We start from the raw sequence: 20,993 nt of genomic DNA, 5'->3' as shown, positions 1-20,993 counted from the left end.
ATTATGCAAATGTTTTATTAGCTAAATTAGGTAATCATACCCAGGATTCTTAAGCAGTTATATATCTTTTAGGATAAAAATAGATTAAAATCATATAGGGAGAAAGAACGGTGAAATGTTTGGAAATAGAGTAACCTACAGGATAGGCATTGTCTATTGGTATATAAACTAAAAAAACTATTTATCCCATAGTGAGGCAAACCTCACTTTTTTATTCAACATTTACCTGTTTATATTCTTATTATGCTAGAATATTTCTGGCAAATATTTTCTAGCAAGATTTATTTTAGGGTAATATTTTAACAACAAATAATGATATAAAATGTTGCAAGTTAGATGAAAAAAATTCACATATACTTTGTTTGAAATTACTCTCCCCTGTTTTATGAGTTTTATCTTCATAGCTGTTAGGAAGACAGAGAGCTGCTCAATTATCTCTCTCAAAGACACTAAATCATCACTTAGGTGATAACATGTTCCTAGTTAGACTAAAAGGAAGATTAAAGGGGAAAGATTATTTTACTGGTACTAGAAGAAACTGGATATGAAGTGTGCTAAAGCATTACAATGGTCATTGCAAAATATTGAGATTTATATTTCTAGCAATTTCTAGTTTTTTCACCTAAATACACTGACTGCCATGTCCTTTATATACATTGTTCAGGTATACAACTTTTGTTCAACTCCAATGTTTTACCAGTAACCTGAAAAGGCAGTCTTAGAAAGCAATTATTGAAAACTATTGACTTTAAGAAAATGTGTATTTTATCAGTTTCTAGATTTCTAGCAGAACACATTGACTGGTCCAATAAATGATGATTTTTCTTTACATTAATTTCTAAGGGGGAATACAATGAAGGAAAAGATACATTTCCCTTCCTCTAAATCTTATTACCTAGTAGGGGAGATAAGCTGTGTATGCACATACCAATAGTACGAGATACAAAGCTACATGGGATAACTGACCAAAAGTTCGAAGGACAGAGAAATTAATTTTACCCAAGATACCAGGCAAAACTTCATGTGTTGAAGCTATGCCTTGAATCATGGATAACAAATGAGGACATGTAGGAAGAAAGGCATTCCCAAAGAAGAGCTCAACAAAATAAAGGCACTAAGGGAGGAAAGCATGCATTATTTATGGAGAGCAAGTAACTCAGAAAGAGATAAATTCTCTTTATTATTATTCAGTATAAATAGTTACCACTTATTAAGCAACTATTACATGTAAAGAACTTTATGTATACTTCACCTCAAATTTCCACAGCAGCCTGCAAGTAAAGTAATATTTATTTTACTTTACTTTATATATAAACTATATATTCAATAAATATAATAGCTTATTATTATTCACAAGTACTAAATTATTCAGTACTTGTGGTAGAGTTAAAGGAATTAGTCAATTTCCTCACATCACATTAGACAAGAGATTTTTAAATCTCTGAAATTTTAAATTGTGCTATGTTTAAGTGTATACTACTATATGCATGCCCTTTATTAACAAATTCTTGTTTATAACATTTTCTTTATGACACATTGTTATTTTTAACTTTTCATGTGATGAATTTATTTATTCAACAAACATTTATTAATTTCCCTTTATAGGGAGCTTATATTCTAAAGGGTATATTTGTTTACACATAGAATTTCAAATATGAGACATTCAGACCAATGGTATTATTCTTAATGATTCAAGTTAGCTATCAATTCTTAATGATTAATGCTGAAGTTGGAGAATGTGTCTGCTGAGTTCAAGCATGTTTGAACTATATTTCATCTAAGAATTTCTAATTATAAATTAAATTAAGATGCAGTGTAATTTTGTATCTTGAGTATGGAGGTAACATGGTCTCACAGAGAGTACTCTGTGGAACTTCGGGTTTGAATTTTTTCTTCAAACTCATAACCTTTCACACAACTTGTTCAAAAAAATCACATAACCTTTTTGAACTTTGCTTTGAAATGGAGATAGTACTTTACTTGCAGGCTGCTGTGGAATTTTGAGGTGAAGTATAGGTAAAGTTCTTTACATGTAATAGTTGCTCAATAAGTGGTAACTATTTATACTAGTATTGACTATCACCTGCTTCAGCTTTAACACATGTTAATTTGGTATTGCAGTTCTTTCTTTGCATGCTTCCCCCACCACCCCACAAGACTACCCACTCCCCCAGGGCAGAAACCCTCAGCAGTCTCTTTTTGAATCCTTAGCTCCTAGCACACAGTAAGCCTTGGATACATGTCTGAAAGAAAGAGTGTTCACTCTTTCACTAGTTCCTTGTTGGCCAGCATATTTATAAGGTTGTGCTCGTGTAACATGCCCAAGTACACCAACCTGTCTCAGTTATGAGACATTGCTAATGAGAAAGGGGCTGGCTGCTTCTCCCGTGTAGAGTGGAAAATTGCTGACCAAGTTACTTTCTTCAGGTGTCAATGTGTATCTGGTTGATGGTATCATTTACATGTGACCTATGAATAAAATACATTACTTAAAAGATTTTTCTTTAGCTATAACATCTTGATTCTCAGTGGAGGTGGAGGTATTAAATACTTCTATTTTTAAAGATGTGTGTGTGCTTAGTTGCTCAGTTGTGTCTGACTCTTTGCGACCCCATGGACTGTAGTGCGCCAGGCTCCTCTGTCCATGGGGATTCTCCAGGCAAGAATACTGGAGTGAGTTGCCATGCCCTCCTCCAGGGGATCTTCCTGACCCAGGGATCGAACCCAGGTCTCCCGCATTGCAGGTGGATTCTTTACCATCTGAGCAACCAGGGAAACCCATTTTTAAAGATATTCTGCCTTAATGATGAGAAAGGAGGGAGCAAAATAATAGCTGTTTGATAAAAATAAGGAACAAATGAATTGTGTAATAAAAATATTCTTTCCTTAAAAATCCAAAGTAAAAAAAAAGAATACAAATCCATGTTACTCACTATTTTGGGGGGTCCTAAAGGATGTTGCAATTTTTACAAAAAGCGATCATCAAATGATACTTTTAAATGAAAGTGAAGTTTTCCTAAGGGTTTTTCATTGTGGTCGCTGTTGTGTGACTGGCAGGCAGTCTGGCTCAAGAAGCCATGAACCAGGGTGAAATTCAGAAACGTATAGGTTCCTGGTTGATTATCCATGTTGGGTTTTTAATCATTGTATTGACAGCTCACACAGTGGTCCGGATACAGTGTGCCATCTAATATTTGTTGAACTCATGGTTATCCCTTTGATTTGTCTTACAAATTTTGTCTACCACACGTGAAGGCAATGTAGTTTCTTCTCAGTTTACATGGCAAATCATTTCATCATGGTGTAATATTACTTACCTGTTGAAAAAAAGATTATAGATGAGAAACAAGAAGGTCAAATTATATAAAAGAATGAGTGCTGAGTGCTAAGTGGCTTCCATCACGTCTGACTTTTTGTGACGCTATGGACTGTAGCATGCCAGATTCCCCGTCCATGGGATTCTCTAAGCAAGAATGCTAACTATAGTGGGTTGCTGTGCCCTTCTTCAGGGGATCTTCCCAACCTAGGGACTGAACCCGTGTCTTTTAGTCTCCTGCTTTGACAGGCGGGTTTTTTACCACTAGCACCACCTGGAAGATCAATCAGCTTTTAAAGCAATGCTTACCATGTATTGCTTCAGACAGTGGCTACAATGATGTTTTTATCAATTCATTTTTAATTGGAGTATAATTGATTTACAATGCTGTGTTAATGAAGTTATTTGAACTGTGGCATCTATAGAGCAAAGAGCAAGCTTTGCAAAAGATCATGAAACTGCAGTTTCTTTTCACTATAATAGTTTCTCTTGTTCTCAGGCATCTCTTGCTTTATTTAACCCAATACAAAGTCATTTTCTTTTGGTATCTTAGTTCTAAAACCTAACAAAAGAAAAATAGTTATAATTATTTCAGACTTATGTTCACTAACTAATCCTAATATGCTTGGCCAAATGTCATCTAAATATGTCCATTTGTTATGGTTTTTAGGTATTTACCTTATCATTTTCTACTACTATAGCTGCTTTTGGTAATGTCTTTATGTATGATTTAAATAGTTTTCTTCTTTTAGCTTCTAATTAGAGACAAATAAACTCAAATTTTGGAGTTTGCTTAAGTTTTGTATTTCCTTCATTTCTCTCTTTGTCCCAATATACCATAGAGGTTCTTTTCCCTTATCTACCAGAGGGTTATTTTCTTACTGTAAAAGTGGTGCTTATTCTCTTTAGGTTAACAGACTACTTTTGTTTTTCTGCTAAAACTGAAGGCTTGAAAACTTATTCCCAGTCTGCTACACTCATAAAATATCTTCACTACCTTGATCAAATAGAACAGCTCTTTCTGAAGCATTTCTTATTATAATTATGTACATTTTTCATATTTAGAAACTCTTTCTTTTCCATCTCAAATGGCCCAGTGTCATTAGAGGCAACTTCTCTATAACTATACTGCCCTTAAAACCTAATGGGTGAGAAGCCATCTCTGGTACTCACACTTGCAGAGGGCTCTGTTCCTGCCCTCTTTCAGCTGGTTTCTTCAGGAGACAAGGAGTCCACAGCCCATATGGATGTGCCCACCTGGAGACCACATGCCCCTTCCAGCCCACATTTAAGTCCATGGGGCCCAAGAACTCCAAACAGCCTCAGGCTTGCCTCCTGGGCCTATGTAGGCCTTTTCCCTCATCCATCCTCAAGAGAGATAGACTTGCTGGGTGGCTCGGGGGCAGCTGTTCAGGTGTGTGTGAGGGTGGATCTTGGATGTGGAGGCTGGAGTGGTCTCAAGCAGCCCCTCACAGTGAACAGAGGAGCAGGGGTGGGGAGAGAAGAGAGGTGGGGATGGGTCTTCTCACACCACCACGTTTCCTCATGGAACTTTAGGAGTCTAGGCATTCTAAGTTCAGACCTACCTGCCAGATCATTATGGCGGTATACTGTCAAGACAGGAAGACAGGGACATTTTGTTTCACAATGTGTTCACTCAACTTATGTATTTTAAGTGATTAGTTATAAGGCCTGTGGGCCTCCATTTGTACTCTTGTCCTGAGACTTGAAAACATTTAGAGTTAGAGTTGCTTTGCCAAGTCCTTTCCTTATTATTGAGGTCAGCAAAGGGGCCTTAAAGCATAGATCCTCCATTGTCTTCTCCACTTTAAACTGAGATGGTGATGCTAAGAAATGAATTTTTAAATATGATTACACTGAAGTCTGCTGAAAACCCCCTTATTCTTTTACTTCATTCCATCCCTGATTTAGATAAATGCAAATTGAAATGGTAGATAACCAAATACTTAATGGTGCTGCGTGGTAGGCAGAGAAAGGAAGGGAAAGTGAAGGCAGAAATTAGCAGACTTTGGCCACCCTCACTAAATACCACTGTCTGACTGGTGTTCGGTTCACATGTGTAGCATTTGTACTTGAGTGTGAAGTAAGTCAGGATTCTGCAGTTGAGGAGAATGAGGTACAACCCGAGATCCCATGGGATGCTACATTTGCCTGTGTCTCAGTTTCCACAGATACATTGAAAACAAATCGTTTGTCACGCTGTTACATTCCATGTTTCATATTTCCACTGATTCATCACATAGTTGTTTTCTCCCCATTGCTGCACAAAAACTTGAAGCAAAATGACAGTGAATTGGGCTTTTCACTCCTCCTGAGGAAAATAACTTTTAAAGGGTCATATGCTTTGTATATATTCCTATACATGACATCATCGTCTTCCCCACGCGTAATGTCACACTCTTCTCCATTCAGTAGATGTACTACGAAGAAGACCCACCATTTTCTATTTCAATTGACCACATTCAAATTGAACCAACCAATTTGTAGATAGATACACTGGATATACTTAGAACCAGTGTCTACATTTACAGATTTAAGTGCCTACAGTTAAATGTCTACAATTACATTTTTTTTTCTTTTTCTGGCTTTTTAAACCTAATTTTTTAGAGGTTTAGGGGGGATTGGCAATAGGTGATTTCCTTCTTTTTCAAGCTTAGAGCCAGAAATATGACATAAGTAGGGTTAGTTACTGTTAAAGAAGGATTAAACACATTAAGATGTTACTTGAAAAAAGTCAGGAAAGGAAGATCATGATCAAGGGATTGCAGTTCTTACCTGTGATTCACTTCAATTCTACTTTACTTTTCCACTTCAAAAAACCATATTAACACAGAGTGGTTCTTGTTCTAGGTATCATTATTATGGGATTGGCATCAAAGAGAGCAGTGCATATTACCACTCCGTTTATTCTGGAAAAGGCCTGACAAGGTAGAGTCCTGCTATCTTCAAGACAAGTTCTCTGAATGTCTTTAATAATATATATCGAATAAAATGACTTACTAATTTTGCTTATTGAAATGTTTTCCTTTAAGCATCAGACCTTAATTTTAACTTTGTATGGACACTTACAATGACTTGGCAATTTATATAATTTGCAATCATTAATGAGAAATTAATGGTGAGCTAGGTGTCCCAGAGAGATGTAAAAGAGAAACCAGGGAAGCAGAACTGCTTTTAAATTAATATTTGCTTATAAGGCTAAATTGGTTTTCAAGCTAGATTCAATAAAATAAGGCAGAAAATGTATTTTTTTCCTATGAGATAACTTGCTTTAAAGATGCTTTGGCCAGTATCTTACAAGAATAAAAAGCTTATTCATCTCCAGTCACATTTGCTCTGATATACCAGCTTACTTTAGTATGATAAAGCTATTGACCTCAGCTACTGAGTCTCTGTGAGGGAAAAAGTACAAATGAATATAAAGAACATGTTGCTCTAATCTGCCATCAACTATCAGGAGGATGTTATTGACAAGTCAAGTGGCATCCAATGAAACCAGTGATAATATACAATTATTATTTTTTAAAATATTAGAACTCCAAATGATAAAATCTGCATCCGAAATTTCTTTATGTTATGATTTACCAAGAACTGCTCTTAATGCTCAAAAGAATGATTTATTTATTTATTTATTTTTTAATAAATTTATTTATTTTAGTTGGGGGCTAATTACTTTACAATATTGTAGTGGTTTTTGCCATACATTGACATGAATCAGCCCTGGGTTTACATGTGTTCCCATCCTGAACCCCCCTCCCACCTCCCTCCCCATCCCATCCCTCTGGGTCATCCCATTGCCCCAGCCCTGAGCATTTGTCTCATGCATTGAACCTGGAATGGTGTTCTGCAGAGCCGGAAAGAATGATTTATTTTTAAAAGTAAGGTATCTTGTGGAAAAACAAATAACTTTAGTCACCGAGTCATACTAAGATGAACTCAGATATTACAGAGAACATAATGATAGCTTATTAACCACTGCTTGCTGTGAAGTGAAAATACAGGCTAGAACACACAAATACTTAATATTGTCTCCCTCCATTGTCTCAATTCTTACCTGACTCTGCTCAATACCCTTTATTCTACTTTCTCTTAGAGGCTTGGGTCCCTTTGAAAATCAAACACATTTCTCTAGATTTATTTCACTAGTCATGGTATAAGATTACTACTTTTGTAGGTCCTCTGCATTTCTTTGATAGCTTTAACTGTATATGTATTTTTAATTACTGAAAAATGTTCTGATTTTTAAGGTTTTCTGGAAGCAAGCTGAAGAATGAGGTAAGAATTACTTTCATTTTTATTGTATATCAGTTATAACATGTATTGCAAGCTTAACAATAGGGTTATTCATCTACTTATTGGCAAATGTAGAAATAAATGTTAGTTATTAAGAGTCCCTTGAATGGCTGAGCACTTCAAACAGAGTTAAATTAGATTTGGGGCAACTAATGATTCTTTACATGGACCTACTGAACCTCCAATTAACCTCACAGGGGGAGTTTTTCAATTATTCTCACCTAATATTGGATACTTGAAAGAGTATTTCTTAAAAGACCACCATTGATCCAAGAAATTTTTATTTAAATTTAAAATAACCTAAAGCTGAGGATATGGAAAAAATTGGTGTTTGGAGTATATATACCTATTTAGACAAAACCTTTAATAGTCGTCAAGAACCCGAATGTTATGCTGTGATGTTTTACTGTGTGTGTGTGTGTGTGTGTGTGTGTGTGTGTGTGTGTGTGAGTCTGCTGCTCTCTTCTGCACTGGGGGTGAAGGTGGGGTGTGGCAGAGGTGGGAGCCAAGGAGAAAGGGCCCACCATACACACAGCACACACTTTCTCACACAACACACACTTTGTAGACTCCCCTCCCCCTCTCACTCCCAACCAAAGAACAGATCAACAAACTGACTTTATCTAAATGAGTTAAACTACCATTAGAGACTGCATGGCTAATTAGGCACATGATCAGGTCTTCATTATCCTCAAGTTAACTAATCATTAAAGGAGGTGCCACAGAACCCTGGGCCCCTGACAATGTGTTCTGTGGTACATCTGGACCTAAGGTAAATTGTAACTCCATTAGTTTGGTGAAATGATGCAAACATATTAAGAAATAATATAAAAACCTCCAATCTTCTGAAATGACCAATTTCTTCCCACAAGTGCTTTTAATACAGTTAATGGCTAATTACATAATAAAATCCTCCAGATTGCTTTTTTTATCAATGAAATAATAGCTCTTTATTAGATAAACAGTTGTGAAAGTGCAAAAATATTGACTTAGAAATACACTTCAGTTGACTGAAGTTTATGTCAATAGGGAGTTTAAATCATTTCTCTCGGGTGTTCCTTCTACTGTTTTGAAGAGCTGATGGTACCATCAGTCCATTAGCTGGTACAGCATGCAGGTGGCAAGCCTCACTTTATCGAGTAAAAGAAAAATTTTTCTCATGTCTACTTCTTCCTCTTTAGCAGAGTACAATAAAAACTCAGGTACAGATTTTATTAATAAAGTAAAAATAATTTTTCGATTAGGCTATACAGCCTATTTTTCTAAAGCTACCTGAAGCAATAATAGAGTATAATTATTGTGATTATTATATAAATGAACACAGTTAAGGGCTTTCTAAAGGCTCAAAAATACTCTTTTTGTTGTTCAGTCACTAAGTCATGCCTCACTTTTTGTGACCCCATGGACTGCAGAATGCCAGGCTTCCCTGTCCCTCACTAACTCCTGGAGCTTGCTCAAACTCATGTTTATTGAGTCAGTGATGCCATCCAACCATCTCATCCTCTGTTGCCCTCTTCTCCTCTTGCCCTCAATCTTTCCCAGCATCAGGGTCTAAATACTTTTTAAAAATTATGATAAGATACTTGTTTAACAAAGTTGAAATTTTTAAAAGTTGTTTTGTATTTGGAGTGACCAACCATCAGTTTGCTCAGGATGTGAGACTTTCAGTGCAAATCTTCATATCTTTCAGGTCATTTGAGCATTAAGAATGGTGAGGTAGGGAAAACAGGCAATAATATTGCCAATTTACAGCTAAGGAAACTGAGATGTATTTGTTTTCTTAAAAATTTAAAATAAAATTCTATTTTTTAAACCCATGGTTGAAATGTTAATTGATAGATATGTGGTATTACAGGTATGAGAGAACAAAATTGTGAATGGATAAGTTTGATCCTATATAGTGTAGCAGACAAACGTACCTTGAGCAAGTAATTATAACTAATTATAAAGAGTGTCTTGAAGGTCAACCTAGTATAAGTGATTAAGGACATTTCCCACAGGAAGTAACATTTAAAGATAGAACTGAGATAAGTAGGATTTTGGAGGAGAAGGAAGAGGAGAAGAGTGGTCAAGACAGATGGAACAGCACAGATTAGGATTTCTCAGCCTTGGGACCACTGACATTTTAGGCCAGATAATTCTGTGTGGTGGGAGATGTCCTGTGCATTTGTAGGATATTTCAACATCACAGAGTCTCTGGTTTCTATCCATCAGAATCCAATAGCTCTCCTTCCACCTCACTGTGAAAACCAAAAATGTCTCTGATGTTGCCAAATATTAAACACCAGCAAACAGGAAGGCAAACAAAAGGAGCACCGTGCTATAGATACATGGATAGTCTGGATAAGAAAATATCCAAATAAAGATAAAAGCCCAAAGGATGGAGAGAAATGACTGATTTCAGCCAGGAAACACTGGAAGAGAAGCAAGGAGAAAGAATAGAAAGATGAAGGGCTCAGTTTGGAACTTGCTATATTTGATATCATGTCCGACTCTTTGCGACCCCATGGACTGTAGCCCGCCAGGCTCCTCTGTCCATGGAATTCTCCAGGCAAGAATACTGGAGTGGGTAGCGATTCCCTTCTCCAGGCGATCTTCTCAACCCAGGGATTGAACCCAAGTCTCCTGCATTGCAAGCAGATTCTTTACTGTCTGAGCCACCAGGGAAGCCACCAAGGAAAAGACCCTGATCCTGAGAAAGATTGAGGGTGAGAGGAGGAGGGGGTGACAGAGGATGAGATGGTTGTATAGCATCACCAACTCAACAAACATAAGTCTGAGCCAACTCTGAGAGATAGTGAAGGACAGGAAAGTCTGATTTGCTGCAGTCTGCAGGGTTGCAAAGACCCGGACACGACTTAGTGGCTGAACAACAACAAATATTTGATGTGTTTATAAAATATCCAGTGTATACTTGAAGTGAGCAGTTGGATATATATGACTGGATGAGAGGATTTAGGTATTTAGTTTGATGGTGATTGAAGTTGTGGTAAAGGGTAAACACATCTAAGGAGAAAATAAATGAGAAGAAAAAACATTATGAAAAAGAGTTGTGAAAAGTAGGAAAAAAGAACAAGAGGAGAAACCAGAGAGCGAAGAGAAAGGAGAACAGAGTGGCACAGAAGCCAGGAGAAAAGAGTGCTTCCAACAGAAGGGAATGGTTGCTACTATCAAATGGTGCTAAAGGGTCATCAAGATACAGATTGGAAAAGGTCTATGGAATAAGTAGAGATAATTAATAACTGCAGGAGAGCATTTTCAGTGCTAGGGTTTGACTGATTTGTGAGAGAGCTAGAGTTTGATTGATTTGTGAAATGAGTGGGCAGTGGAATTCAATGTAGAAAACTTAGTCAGGTTAGGGGTGGGCTTGACAATTAGTTCAGAAGGAAGATTAAACTATGGTTCTAATGTTGGTAAAACAGTCAGTAAAGAGTAGCGACTGAAGATGTGAAAGAGAGTTGAGAGTACAGGGTCACTGAAGAGATGGGAAAGGAAGAGCATTGGAGTGGAGGAAGTGGCCCTAGAGAGAAGGATATTTATTTCATTAAAACTGGAAAGAGGAATGGGTTAGGTCAGATGAAGTGGGTTTGTGGATTTTGTGGCAGGAAATTGAGATAGTTTGGTGGTTTTGATTTTCTCTCTGAGGTTATCAGCAGTCAGGTCATTTTCTGTGAGTGAAATCTTGGTAGGGGGTAGTAGAAGTCTGAAGAACTTTGAAGTCCCAGCTCTTCTCAGTCAGGATTTCCAGAGAGAAGGTAGTCTTAATACCCCAAGGCATCCATTGTATGTAGGGAATGAGCTGTTTTATGCATCTGGAATTGTACTAGCCAAGTGCTTTCCTTGGGAGAACTAAGAAAATGGTCATTCAAATTCTTTTCTATTGGAACTTACTTTTCTCACAGATTCTCTATTGAGAGAGGTGGTAACAGTCTCTGTGGAAGACAGGAAAAGTAGAACATTGTAAAATGTAAATTTCAGGAAACAGCAGAAATGCAAAATATTTGGGAGTAATCATAAGAGAAGGCATCCCTGGTGGTTCAGATTGTAGAGAATCTGCCTGCAAAGCAGGAGACCCTGGTTCAATCCCTGGGTCGGGAAGATCCTCTGAAAAAGGGAATGACTACTCTGTGTCAATTCTTGTGGCTCAGCTGGTAAGGAATCCGCCTGCAATGCGGGAGACCTGGGTTCAATCCTTGGGTTGGGAAGATCTCCTGGAGAAGGGAAAGGCTACCCACTCCAGCATTCTGGCCTGGAGAATTCTATGGACTGTATAGTCCATGGGGTTGCAAAGAATCGAACATGACTAAATTCTTCCTTAAATTTAGACATTTGATACTCTATTTAAAAATTTGAATGGGCAGTTATTTTTGGAAATTAAGTTGATCTAAAAAGATATATGGGACTTCCCATGTTGCTCAGTGGTAAAGAATCCACCTGCCAATGCAGGAGACACAAGAGACATGAGTTCGATCCCTGGATGAGGAATATTCCTGGGAGTAGGAAATGGCAACTCACTGCAGTGTTCTTGCCTGGAAAATTCCATGGACAGAGGAGCCTGGTGGACTATAGTCCATGTGGTTGCAAAGAGTAGGACATGACTCAGTGACTGAGCATGGCATGCATGCACAAAGGATATATAGAAAGTAATAGTTGAGAGAAGTATAAAGAAGAATAATCAAAGGAGACTTGTTCTGGCAGACATCAAAATATTATGACACTATTATACTAACTCAAATGTAGGTAGAACAAATCTACAGCAGAGATTAGATACCTGAAAAATGGCCCAAGTGTACGTAATAATTTAGGGTGTGATCAAGGACACATTATTCTCAATGAAGGAAGAAGTATTTTTCAATGAATTGTCATAATTCCTTTATGGAAGAATAGAGAGTACCAAATAAATAAATAAAATTCTTCAGGGCATGATGTTAGAAAAATGGTCTATTTTGGGGAAAAAAAAAATTTCTAAAGCTCGTATCTTTATGAAGTTCATATAAGTTATTAAATACAAAAATAATAATTAGAAGGAAACATATCTACCTCATTTCTGAAGGGGGAATAACTTTCTAAGCATGAAAACAATTTAAGAAATTTCAAAGGGAAAAAATAAAAACATGAAATTGAAAAATTCTTTAAATCAAAGCATCATATACAAAATCTGAAGTCAAAAGAAACAACAGTGAGAAGATATTATTCCATTGTCACAAGCAAATATGACAATAGGATAATATCTCTACTACATGAAGAAATCCTGTCAATTTATTTAAAAAATAGGAGGGCTTCAATAACAGTTTTCAAAAAAGACATGAATAGACAAAACACATGAAGAAGCAAAGGCCAATGAATGCATGAAAATGATCTACCAAATAAAATTAACATTTTAAATAATAAAATTATCAAATATAAAAAATTCTTATTTAGCTGGTGAAAGTATGGTGAGATAAGCTCTTTCATATCCTGCTGGTGAAGACAGAGCAAATTTTCTGGAAAATCATTGCAAGATCCATGTTCAAATCTTAAAAGTGTTCATATTCTTTCTCCCACTAATTTCACTTTTGTATGAATCTCACATAAAGAAATAATAGAGAATGCAAACAAAATATTATGTACAAAATTGTTATTGACTATGGTATAAGACATATCAGTCTAAATGACTAATAATAAAAATGGTTGCATAATTTTTAAGACTTTTACAGGACTGAATATCATATCATTTGTTAAAGACTCTTTTAATGACATGAAGTGTTAGGAAGAAAAACAGGATGCAAAAACAAATATATGTTTATGTGGTTTCAACTATGTAAAATGTATAACATAAAACTGGATATGTATATCATATATAAGTGATAGAGGATTAATATCTACAAATACTATGCTGTGCAGTATGGCAGCCACTAGCCACAAGTGACAATTACATAAAATAAAATATTCAGTTTCTCTGTCACATTATTTACATTTCAAGTGCTGGCTAGTGAATATTGTATTTGAACAGAGCAGATAATAGAACATTTTCAAAATCACAGAAAGTTCTATCAGATGGCACTGTTTTAGAGTATGTTCAACTCAATAATAAAAATTGTCTGAGCCACCAGAGAAGCCCAATAAAAAGCCAACCCAAAAAAAATATAGTAAAGTATATGAACAGGCAATTCACCCAAGATGAAAATGAATGACTAATATATAGTGTTGGTGCTCATGGTGCCTGTTCTGATTGATCAGGTTCCATGATATGTAGTCAATAAATATTTTTAATACCACCCTGCCAATAAATATATCTGTTTTTAAATCAGGAAAATGAGCATTAAAACCTTAATGAGTAATCATTTTACTATTACTGAACTAGCAGCAATTAAAAGTATTAAAATATAGTCTTGTTAAGAATGGGCACTAAGAAGCTTTTCTAAATGGTAGAAGGGGCAATACCTAATAAAACATTGTGATTGCCTTCCTAGAGAAACCTTCATACTGTGCACAAGAAGGCATGTATGAGGATGTCCATTGCAGTATTGTTTATAATTTCAGAATACCAAAAAATAAAATTCTATTATGATATAATGGGAAAATAAAATTTTATATATTTAAGAAAATATCACACTGCTTTGGAAATGAGTGAACTATAGCCTTAAGAATCCAATTAGGTTCATCTCGAATACTTAAAGTTGTGTGAAAATAGCTTATTGAATGTAGAAAAATACATACTATATGGTACCAGTTTTAAAGAAATAGTATATGTTGTTTAAAAGCATTTACATATGAGGTAAATTTTTAAAAATTGGAATAGTAATGATATAAACCCAACCCAGAACATTTATTACTCCTTATGAGGAGGATGGAAATGAAATTAGAGAGGGTGACAGAGGCCACTTTAGTATTTCAAATGTCTGATGTCTCAAGATGGTAAGTACAAGTATTTATTACTTTTTATATATACCTTCTTTTAAGTTGTAAATAGCTCATAATATAAAAGTGAACAAAATCAATAGCAACAAAAGCAAAACAAAACATGCAGAGGAAATTAAGAATCATTATCAGCCAGCAGTATGAATTTTGATTGTTTAAAGTGTTTTATTCATAAATATAGTGGTTCACATTTCAAAAATATCTTAAGAGAAAATCTCAGAACCCTTTAATTGCCAGGAATAAACAAACAAATGAAACCTAGTTTTAATACTTTGTCCTGGTCGAAGAAAACTTTTCCTGTGAATCTTCCAGAGTGGGTCCAATTTTGTTTTCAGTGGGTCTAGTAATGAAGTTGCCATTATTTCCTAGGGAATAGTCCCTTGATTTCATATATTTCAACCAGGAAGTTTCTCTGATAGCCTGAGTTTCCTTCTCCTTAATATCAACCTTTCATGACCAGTTTAACAACTTTGTACCAAGATAAACAGCAAATCCTCCCTCCTTGGTATATGCTTTTCAAATATTTGTAGACTGTTATCATGTTCTCTTTTAGTCATCACTTAACCAAACTGTGCAGCTTAAATCCTTTAATCTTTCCTCATAAATCAGACCCTCTTGCTTCTAATCATATTGTTTCTTTTCTGTAGGTTCCTTCTTGTTTTCTTTTAGAAATAAGATTCCTAATCATTCAACCAAGAGTAGTGAAGTCATCAGTTGAGAGAAAAAAGAAAAAGAAACAGACATCCATAGCTGGTCTAAGATTTGGCACCTCATTTAGTGCAATTAAAATAGAAAATCTACTAGGGGAATTAAAATGATCATCTTCTAATTTTTCAGTTTATCAATCTCTTTTTGTGTTATAGGTTCTAGATAGAATATTATCATTTGATTTATACCAGCTTTGTACACATTTGTTAACAGGTTATAGGTTCTAGACAGAATATTATCATTTGATTTATACCAGCTTTGTACACATTTGTTAACATATCCAGACAAATTTAATGTTTGAATTTTTTTCTTTAGGCACACTTTCCCCTGTTGATGTTCCGTATGTGTTTCTAGCTTCTATCACAAAACTATTATTTATCAACATGAGAGTTTTAAATAAGAGTTAAAAGACATATACTCTGTTCCTTAATATGTGTTTCCATAGCACTCTAACATTTTTATTGGCAACTGTATTATTGTAACACATGCACACACACACGGAGCTTTAAAAATAAGCATAAGATAAAAACTCATGACCTACCTCATTGTTTAAAAGAGAAAAGTCCTCTTTGTGCCCCCACCACAATCACTTCCTGTCCCTACCCTACATTACTGCTCACAGAATTTGGTGTTAATTACTCCTTTGTCATTCATTAAAATTTATCACTTACGAATGTATACCATCAATATTAAACAATGTAGTGATGATTACACAACATTAGGAATGTACTTAGTACCACTGAACTCTATATTTAAAAATGATTAAAATAGTAAATATTATATATTGTTTATATTGTCCAATTTGTTATCACCAATGCATTATTTATTATTTGCCCTACATAAAAATGGATTCGCTTTTTCTATGACTTTCTGGTTTCATTCAACATCAGGTTTTGTAATTCATCAATGTATATACGTAGTCATTCTCCACAAACAAAACCAACAATCAGTTGTGACCTAGGAGTATGTGCGTGCACGTTCAGTCATCTGACTCTTTGCAACCCCATGGACTGTAGCCCGCCAGGCTCTTCTGTCCATGGGATTTCTTAGGCAAGAATACTGACGTGGGTTGCCATTTCCTCCACCAGGGCATCTTCCCAACCCAGGGATCCAACCTGCGTCTCCTACATCTCCTAACAGTGCTAAAGGCAGATTCTTTAACACTGAGCCATCCGGGAAGCCTTTGCTAAGGCTCTGGTTCAGTCATGAATATGCATTCTCACTCTCGATGTGTGGGTTTCTTGTAGGTACACCAGAATTGCAGTATTATATGTTACTTATTTGTCACTTTTTCTGATTTTCTGAAAACTACCAGAGGGGTGCTTAGTGACTCAGCCGTGTCTGACTCTTTGCAACCCTTTGGACTATAGCCCTCCAGGCTCCTCTGTTCATGGGATTTTCCAGGCAAGAATACTGGAGTAGGTTGCTATTTCCTTCTCCAACATTTGAAGGGTGCTTTCCAAAAGATTCAAAAGAGAATGAGTACCTGAATTTGGCAGAGGGAGGGAGGTTGAGATGGGAAAATCCTGAGTACTAGTTTGGGAATCTGAAGAGTTAGGCTTCAATCACAATTTTACCACTGATTATCTCTGAGGCGTAATAAATTAAACTTCTTACCATCTCATTTATTTAATCCACAAATGATTTGGTAATTCATAAGTGAATTTGGCAATTTCTAACCCTTTCATATTAAAGTAGTTTCAGTAGTCTAAAAGTAGCTCTTTTAAAACATGTCATTAACAAATGTCAACTTGTGAACTAAAATTTTTAAAAGTTGTGAAAACTGAAAGTGTTTAAAACTAAAATCCGAAGTAGAAGAAAAATCCCCCAACTATGAAAATATGTATGATTTGGCAGCAGTAATTCTGCTGAAATGTCTAGTTTATCCAGGTATTTGATCTAATAAACAGTTTATACAAACCTTCTAACTTGTTATGGTTTGAAAGATAAAGAAGAATGAAATTTTGTAGGTTTCTATATTGTTAGAATTGTATGTTGTAGAATTGTATGTCATTATCAAATAGTTGATAATGATTTCTTTTCATTTTTTTAAATTATAGGGTGGCTTCACTCGTAAATATTCGCTTAGCTCAAAAACTGGAACACTTCTTCCAGAATTCCCCAGCGCTCAACACCTTGTGTACCAAGGATGCCTTTCTAAGGACAAGGTATCAATTAAAGATACTTCTCTATTGATTTTCTGATATGTTGGTTCCATATCTCAATTTGCTGGGAATCTCATGGCACTCGTGGGAAACAGAAATCTGCATAATCAAACATAATTGACTGATTTATAGGAGGGACAAATGTTAACTAACATCAATTCAGGACTTTCCAATTAATTATTTACCATCTCCCTGATAGTACATTATCAGAAGGTGGTAAAATAAACCTCAAAAGACTAAAGTTTATTTTTTATTTAAAACTCTGTATCAAGGAAGAAAATCCTAGAATGTGCCTATCATATGCAATTTCTTTCATCTTAAGTGTTATATTTTCTATTAGCACCATTTTATTTCAGTAATTAGTCATCAACCACTTCTCTAGGATGGAATTTGTTCCTATCACTGAGGGGGAGATACCTAGGTGAATGGGAGGACCATACTCAAAGACTCCAAAGATTCTTCTCAATTATAAAACTTTGTGCCCTGTTGCAAAATTTTTGAAAGTTAAAGAAGAAACAGTTTCCTGAAATTCAGTTTATAAAATAAATTTCCATGCTTATGTATTAAAGTCTAAAGCTAAATGCTCCTCTATTTCTAAACTTCTAGAGGCATTTGCTGGGTATCTGCTGGCTGACTAATAGCGGATCCATTATTATATCAGAGCATAAAGATTTCTGCATTCTTTTCAACTAAAGTTCACTTTCTATTAGCATTAGAGAAAATATCTTTCACAGTATATTTAAGTCAGTTCATATTTTTAAGATGCAAGGGCAGATGAATATGATTAACAATGTCCAGCTGTATTTAGTAATGGGCATTTGTAGAAACTGGAAATAAAAATGACATGCTGTTAAAAAGGTCTATTCATAGATAAGTAGAGATACACAGTAACTTCATTCTAATTTGTAACGACAGACTTATTCTCCCAGTTAGGAACAGGCAAAATATTGAAGGTAGTTCTCAGATCCAGGCAAGCCTCCTGAAGCATGTCCACTTCCTACTGTTCTCCTCTCCCATCACATTTCTCAAGGTCATCACATCATTTTTTAACCTTATGGAAATAATATGATGTTATGACTTCAGATTGGAGACACCTCCAGTACATGTTAACATGTGACAATTTGTGGGGGAACTTGTGGAAATCTGTTGGACCTTGGGGAACACAGTTCTTTGGGGGAGGATATTGTTGGCTCACCTTTGTGGAGAGGATGGCTCACATGCAAACATATCAAGAAGATGTTTACTGTGTAAATATACAAGGTGAGGAGGGTAGACGGAGAAAATAACAAAGAAAAAAAGAAGTGAGGAACATGTTCCAGTAGTTTATTTCAGCCTTCTCTGCTAACCTCCAAGGAATTCCTTATCTGTCAACTTGAAAAACTGGTCTGTAGATCATTTCTCACTCGGTATTCAAGATGCTTAAATAACCTCTGGTTTCTAGATTCATTCCCAGGGGCCCCCATCATGAGCCTCATACTTCCCTTTGTCCTTTGAGGACAGCTGGGCCCTGCCTTTTACCTTCCTAGCCAGTAGCCAAGTTCCCCAGGTAACATGTCAGTTCGTAGAAAGAGGGGTGTGGCTGAAGCTGAACACTTTTAAGCACCTACTTTGTTGAAGCAGATATGACGGAGGCTGCCTAGTGAGAAGCTGACCCCAGTGAGCCATGTTTGCTGAAGCTGAGGGACCTGCTTTTTGCCCCCATCAGAGCATCACTCAAGACAGTTGCTACCCCCTCACTTGCTCACTGACTTTACTAGAGCGAAGACGTGCCTCTAATTCTACCCTCTGTAATGTGATATATGTTCTCAGAAAATTGAGCAAAATTATGTTTATAAAGACTGCAAAGTATGCTACAGGGAAAAGTTCTTACCCTAAGACTGTGTAACTATTAAATAAACAAATAAAGTACCAATGATAAGGTTTAAAATTTCTGATGCTTTCTGTGTAGAAGAAAAAATTTTGACACAAATAAATGGAAACACTTGTGAAGAGAAAAGTTCACTTGTTCTTTAGTGGCTTTCAGGGGTCAAAGGGTTAATTTTTGACAACAGTTATTAATTCCTTTCTATCATTCATGCTGTTCTTATCCTCATTTAAAACTATGTCTTGTGGCCCATCTGAAAATATAAAATTGTTGCTTAAGGTAAAGAGCGTATTTCATTTGCATCAGTGGTGACATATCCTGGCAGAGGTGTGTAGTCAGCATACCTCCTTAGAGGTAGATTGGTAATTTGCATGCGATCATTATACAGCTTTGGGCTAACCCACAGAGATGTGTGGTATCACTGGGCTGCAGGGATAAAGGTTGGAGAGCAAAGAATTGGAGTAGGACACCCCTGTCACCATCACCACCCTAGATACTGTAAAGATAAAAATAGTTAACCATAGTATTGTATTATGGATTACTCCAGCCACTTTCATGTGTTAATTTATTTAGTCCTCATAACAACCCGATTAGATATTTACTGTTTTTATGATCTGCATTTTATAGATGGGGAAATTAAAACAGATAAATGTTAAGTACTTTGCCCAACATCACATAGCTACTAAGTGGCAGATGAGAGCTAGCATTCAAATCCAGGTTTCCTGCAGTCAGAGTTCACACCTCTAACATCTAAGCCTTTTCCTCTGTTCACATAGAACACACAACCTGTAACAGGTAGGAATGTTTCTAGCTTATAAAATAAAAATGTTTTGAACATGGGTGTTCCTAGTTTGCCAGAATATTAACAAGTTCTAACCCTCTGCAAATTGTAAGATGTTTAAGATTTTCTATCTGTGGATACAAGTATTAGTGTATACATGGAAATAGAGAATTTTTGTAACAGACATTTAATGTTGAAATCTTTTTTGGCCAACGAGTCATTTGATATTGTTAGTAATTGGAGGTAATATAGTAAGATCTTATGCTTTGCATGAGGAAAATTGTTCCATGTGCATCACGTCTTGTTTTATCTTCTTCAACACCTTATAAGTAATATGTTATTACTACTTGAAGATATAAAGCTTGGGGTCAGAGACAAAGCAACCTGTGCAAAACAGGGCAGTGGAGCCAACATTCAGTGTTAGCTGACTCCACAACTGAAACTGGAAACCACTGCACCACACTGCCCAAGCACCTGCTTAATAAACTGTGTGAAGAGTTAATGTATGTTACCATTTTACATTTATTTCTCCAATCAAAGGAGATTTTCTTATTAAGCAGAAAACTACAATGTGGCTTTGACTGATAGTTCCCTGAACAATCACTTTTTTCTTTTTTCTTATCACATTCTTCTGCATCTATCCATTTGCTTACCTTTCTCCCTTCACAAGGCAGTGTGCTCCTTAAAATAAGAATTATGCCTTTACCTTTGTTTCCTCAGCATTGAGCACAGCGCTTGGTACATAACAGGAATTTTAAAGATGTGTTTGAATATATGAACAAATGTATGCATGAACAAAATGAAGGCAGCATTGAAAGGGTGTTTTTGTTAAGATTTTTCTTCCTTGATATAGGTTGATACCCTAATAATGATGTACAAAACTCACTGCCAGTGCATCTTGGACAATGCAATAAATGGAAACTTTGAGGAGGTAAGAGTAACAAA

At 35.9% G+C, this 20,993-nt stretch overlaps 1 protein-coding gene across 4 annotated transcripts in view; it reads left to right on the top strand.

Moving 5' to 3' along the window:
* RFX6 (regulatory factor X6) overlaps nt 1-20,993 on the top strand; it is a 120,624-nt gene that overhangs the window by 80,983 nt on the left and 18,648 nt on the right. For all 4 annotated transcript variants that reach the window (XM_081529570.1, XM_081529568.1, XM_081529567.1 and 1 more), the window contains 4 exons: nt 6,188-6,265; nt 7,585-7,612; nt 17,299-17,406; nt 20,902-20,979. In XM_081529570.1, the coding sequence (XP_081385696.1) occupies nt 6,188-6,265; nt 7,585-7,612; nt 17,299-17,406; nt 20,902-20,979 (292 nt within the window). The remainder of the gene's footprint in view (nt 1-6,187; nt 6,266-7,584; nt 7,613-17,298; nt 17,407-20,901; nt 20,980-20,993) is intronic.

This window comes from Giraffa tippelskirchi, chromosome 9, assembly GCF_054371585.1.
Source record: "Giraffa tippelskirchi isolate mGirTip1 chromosome 9, T2T-mGirTip1v1.2.pri, whole genome shotgun sequence".
NCBI lineage: Eukaryota > Metazoa > Chordata > Mammalia > Artiodactyla > Giraffidae > Giraffa > Giraffa tippelskirchi.
Note: the sequence above shows the minus strand (reverse complement) of the source record. Positions and strands in the feature narration are given on the sequence as shown.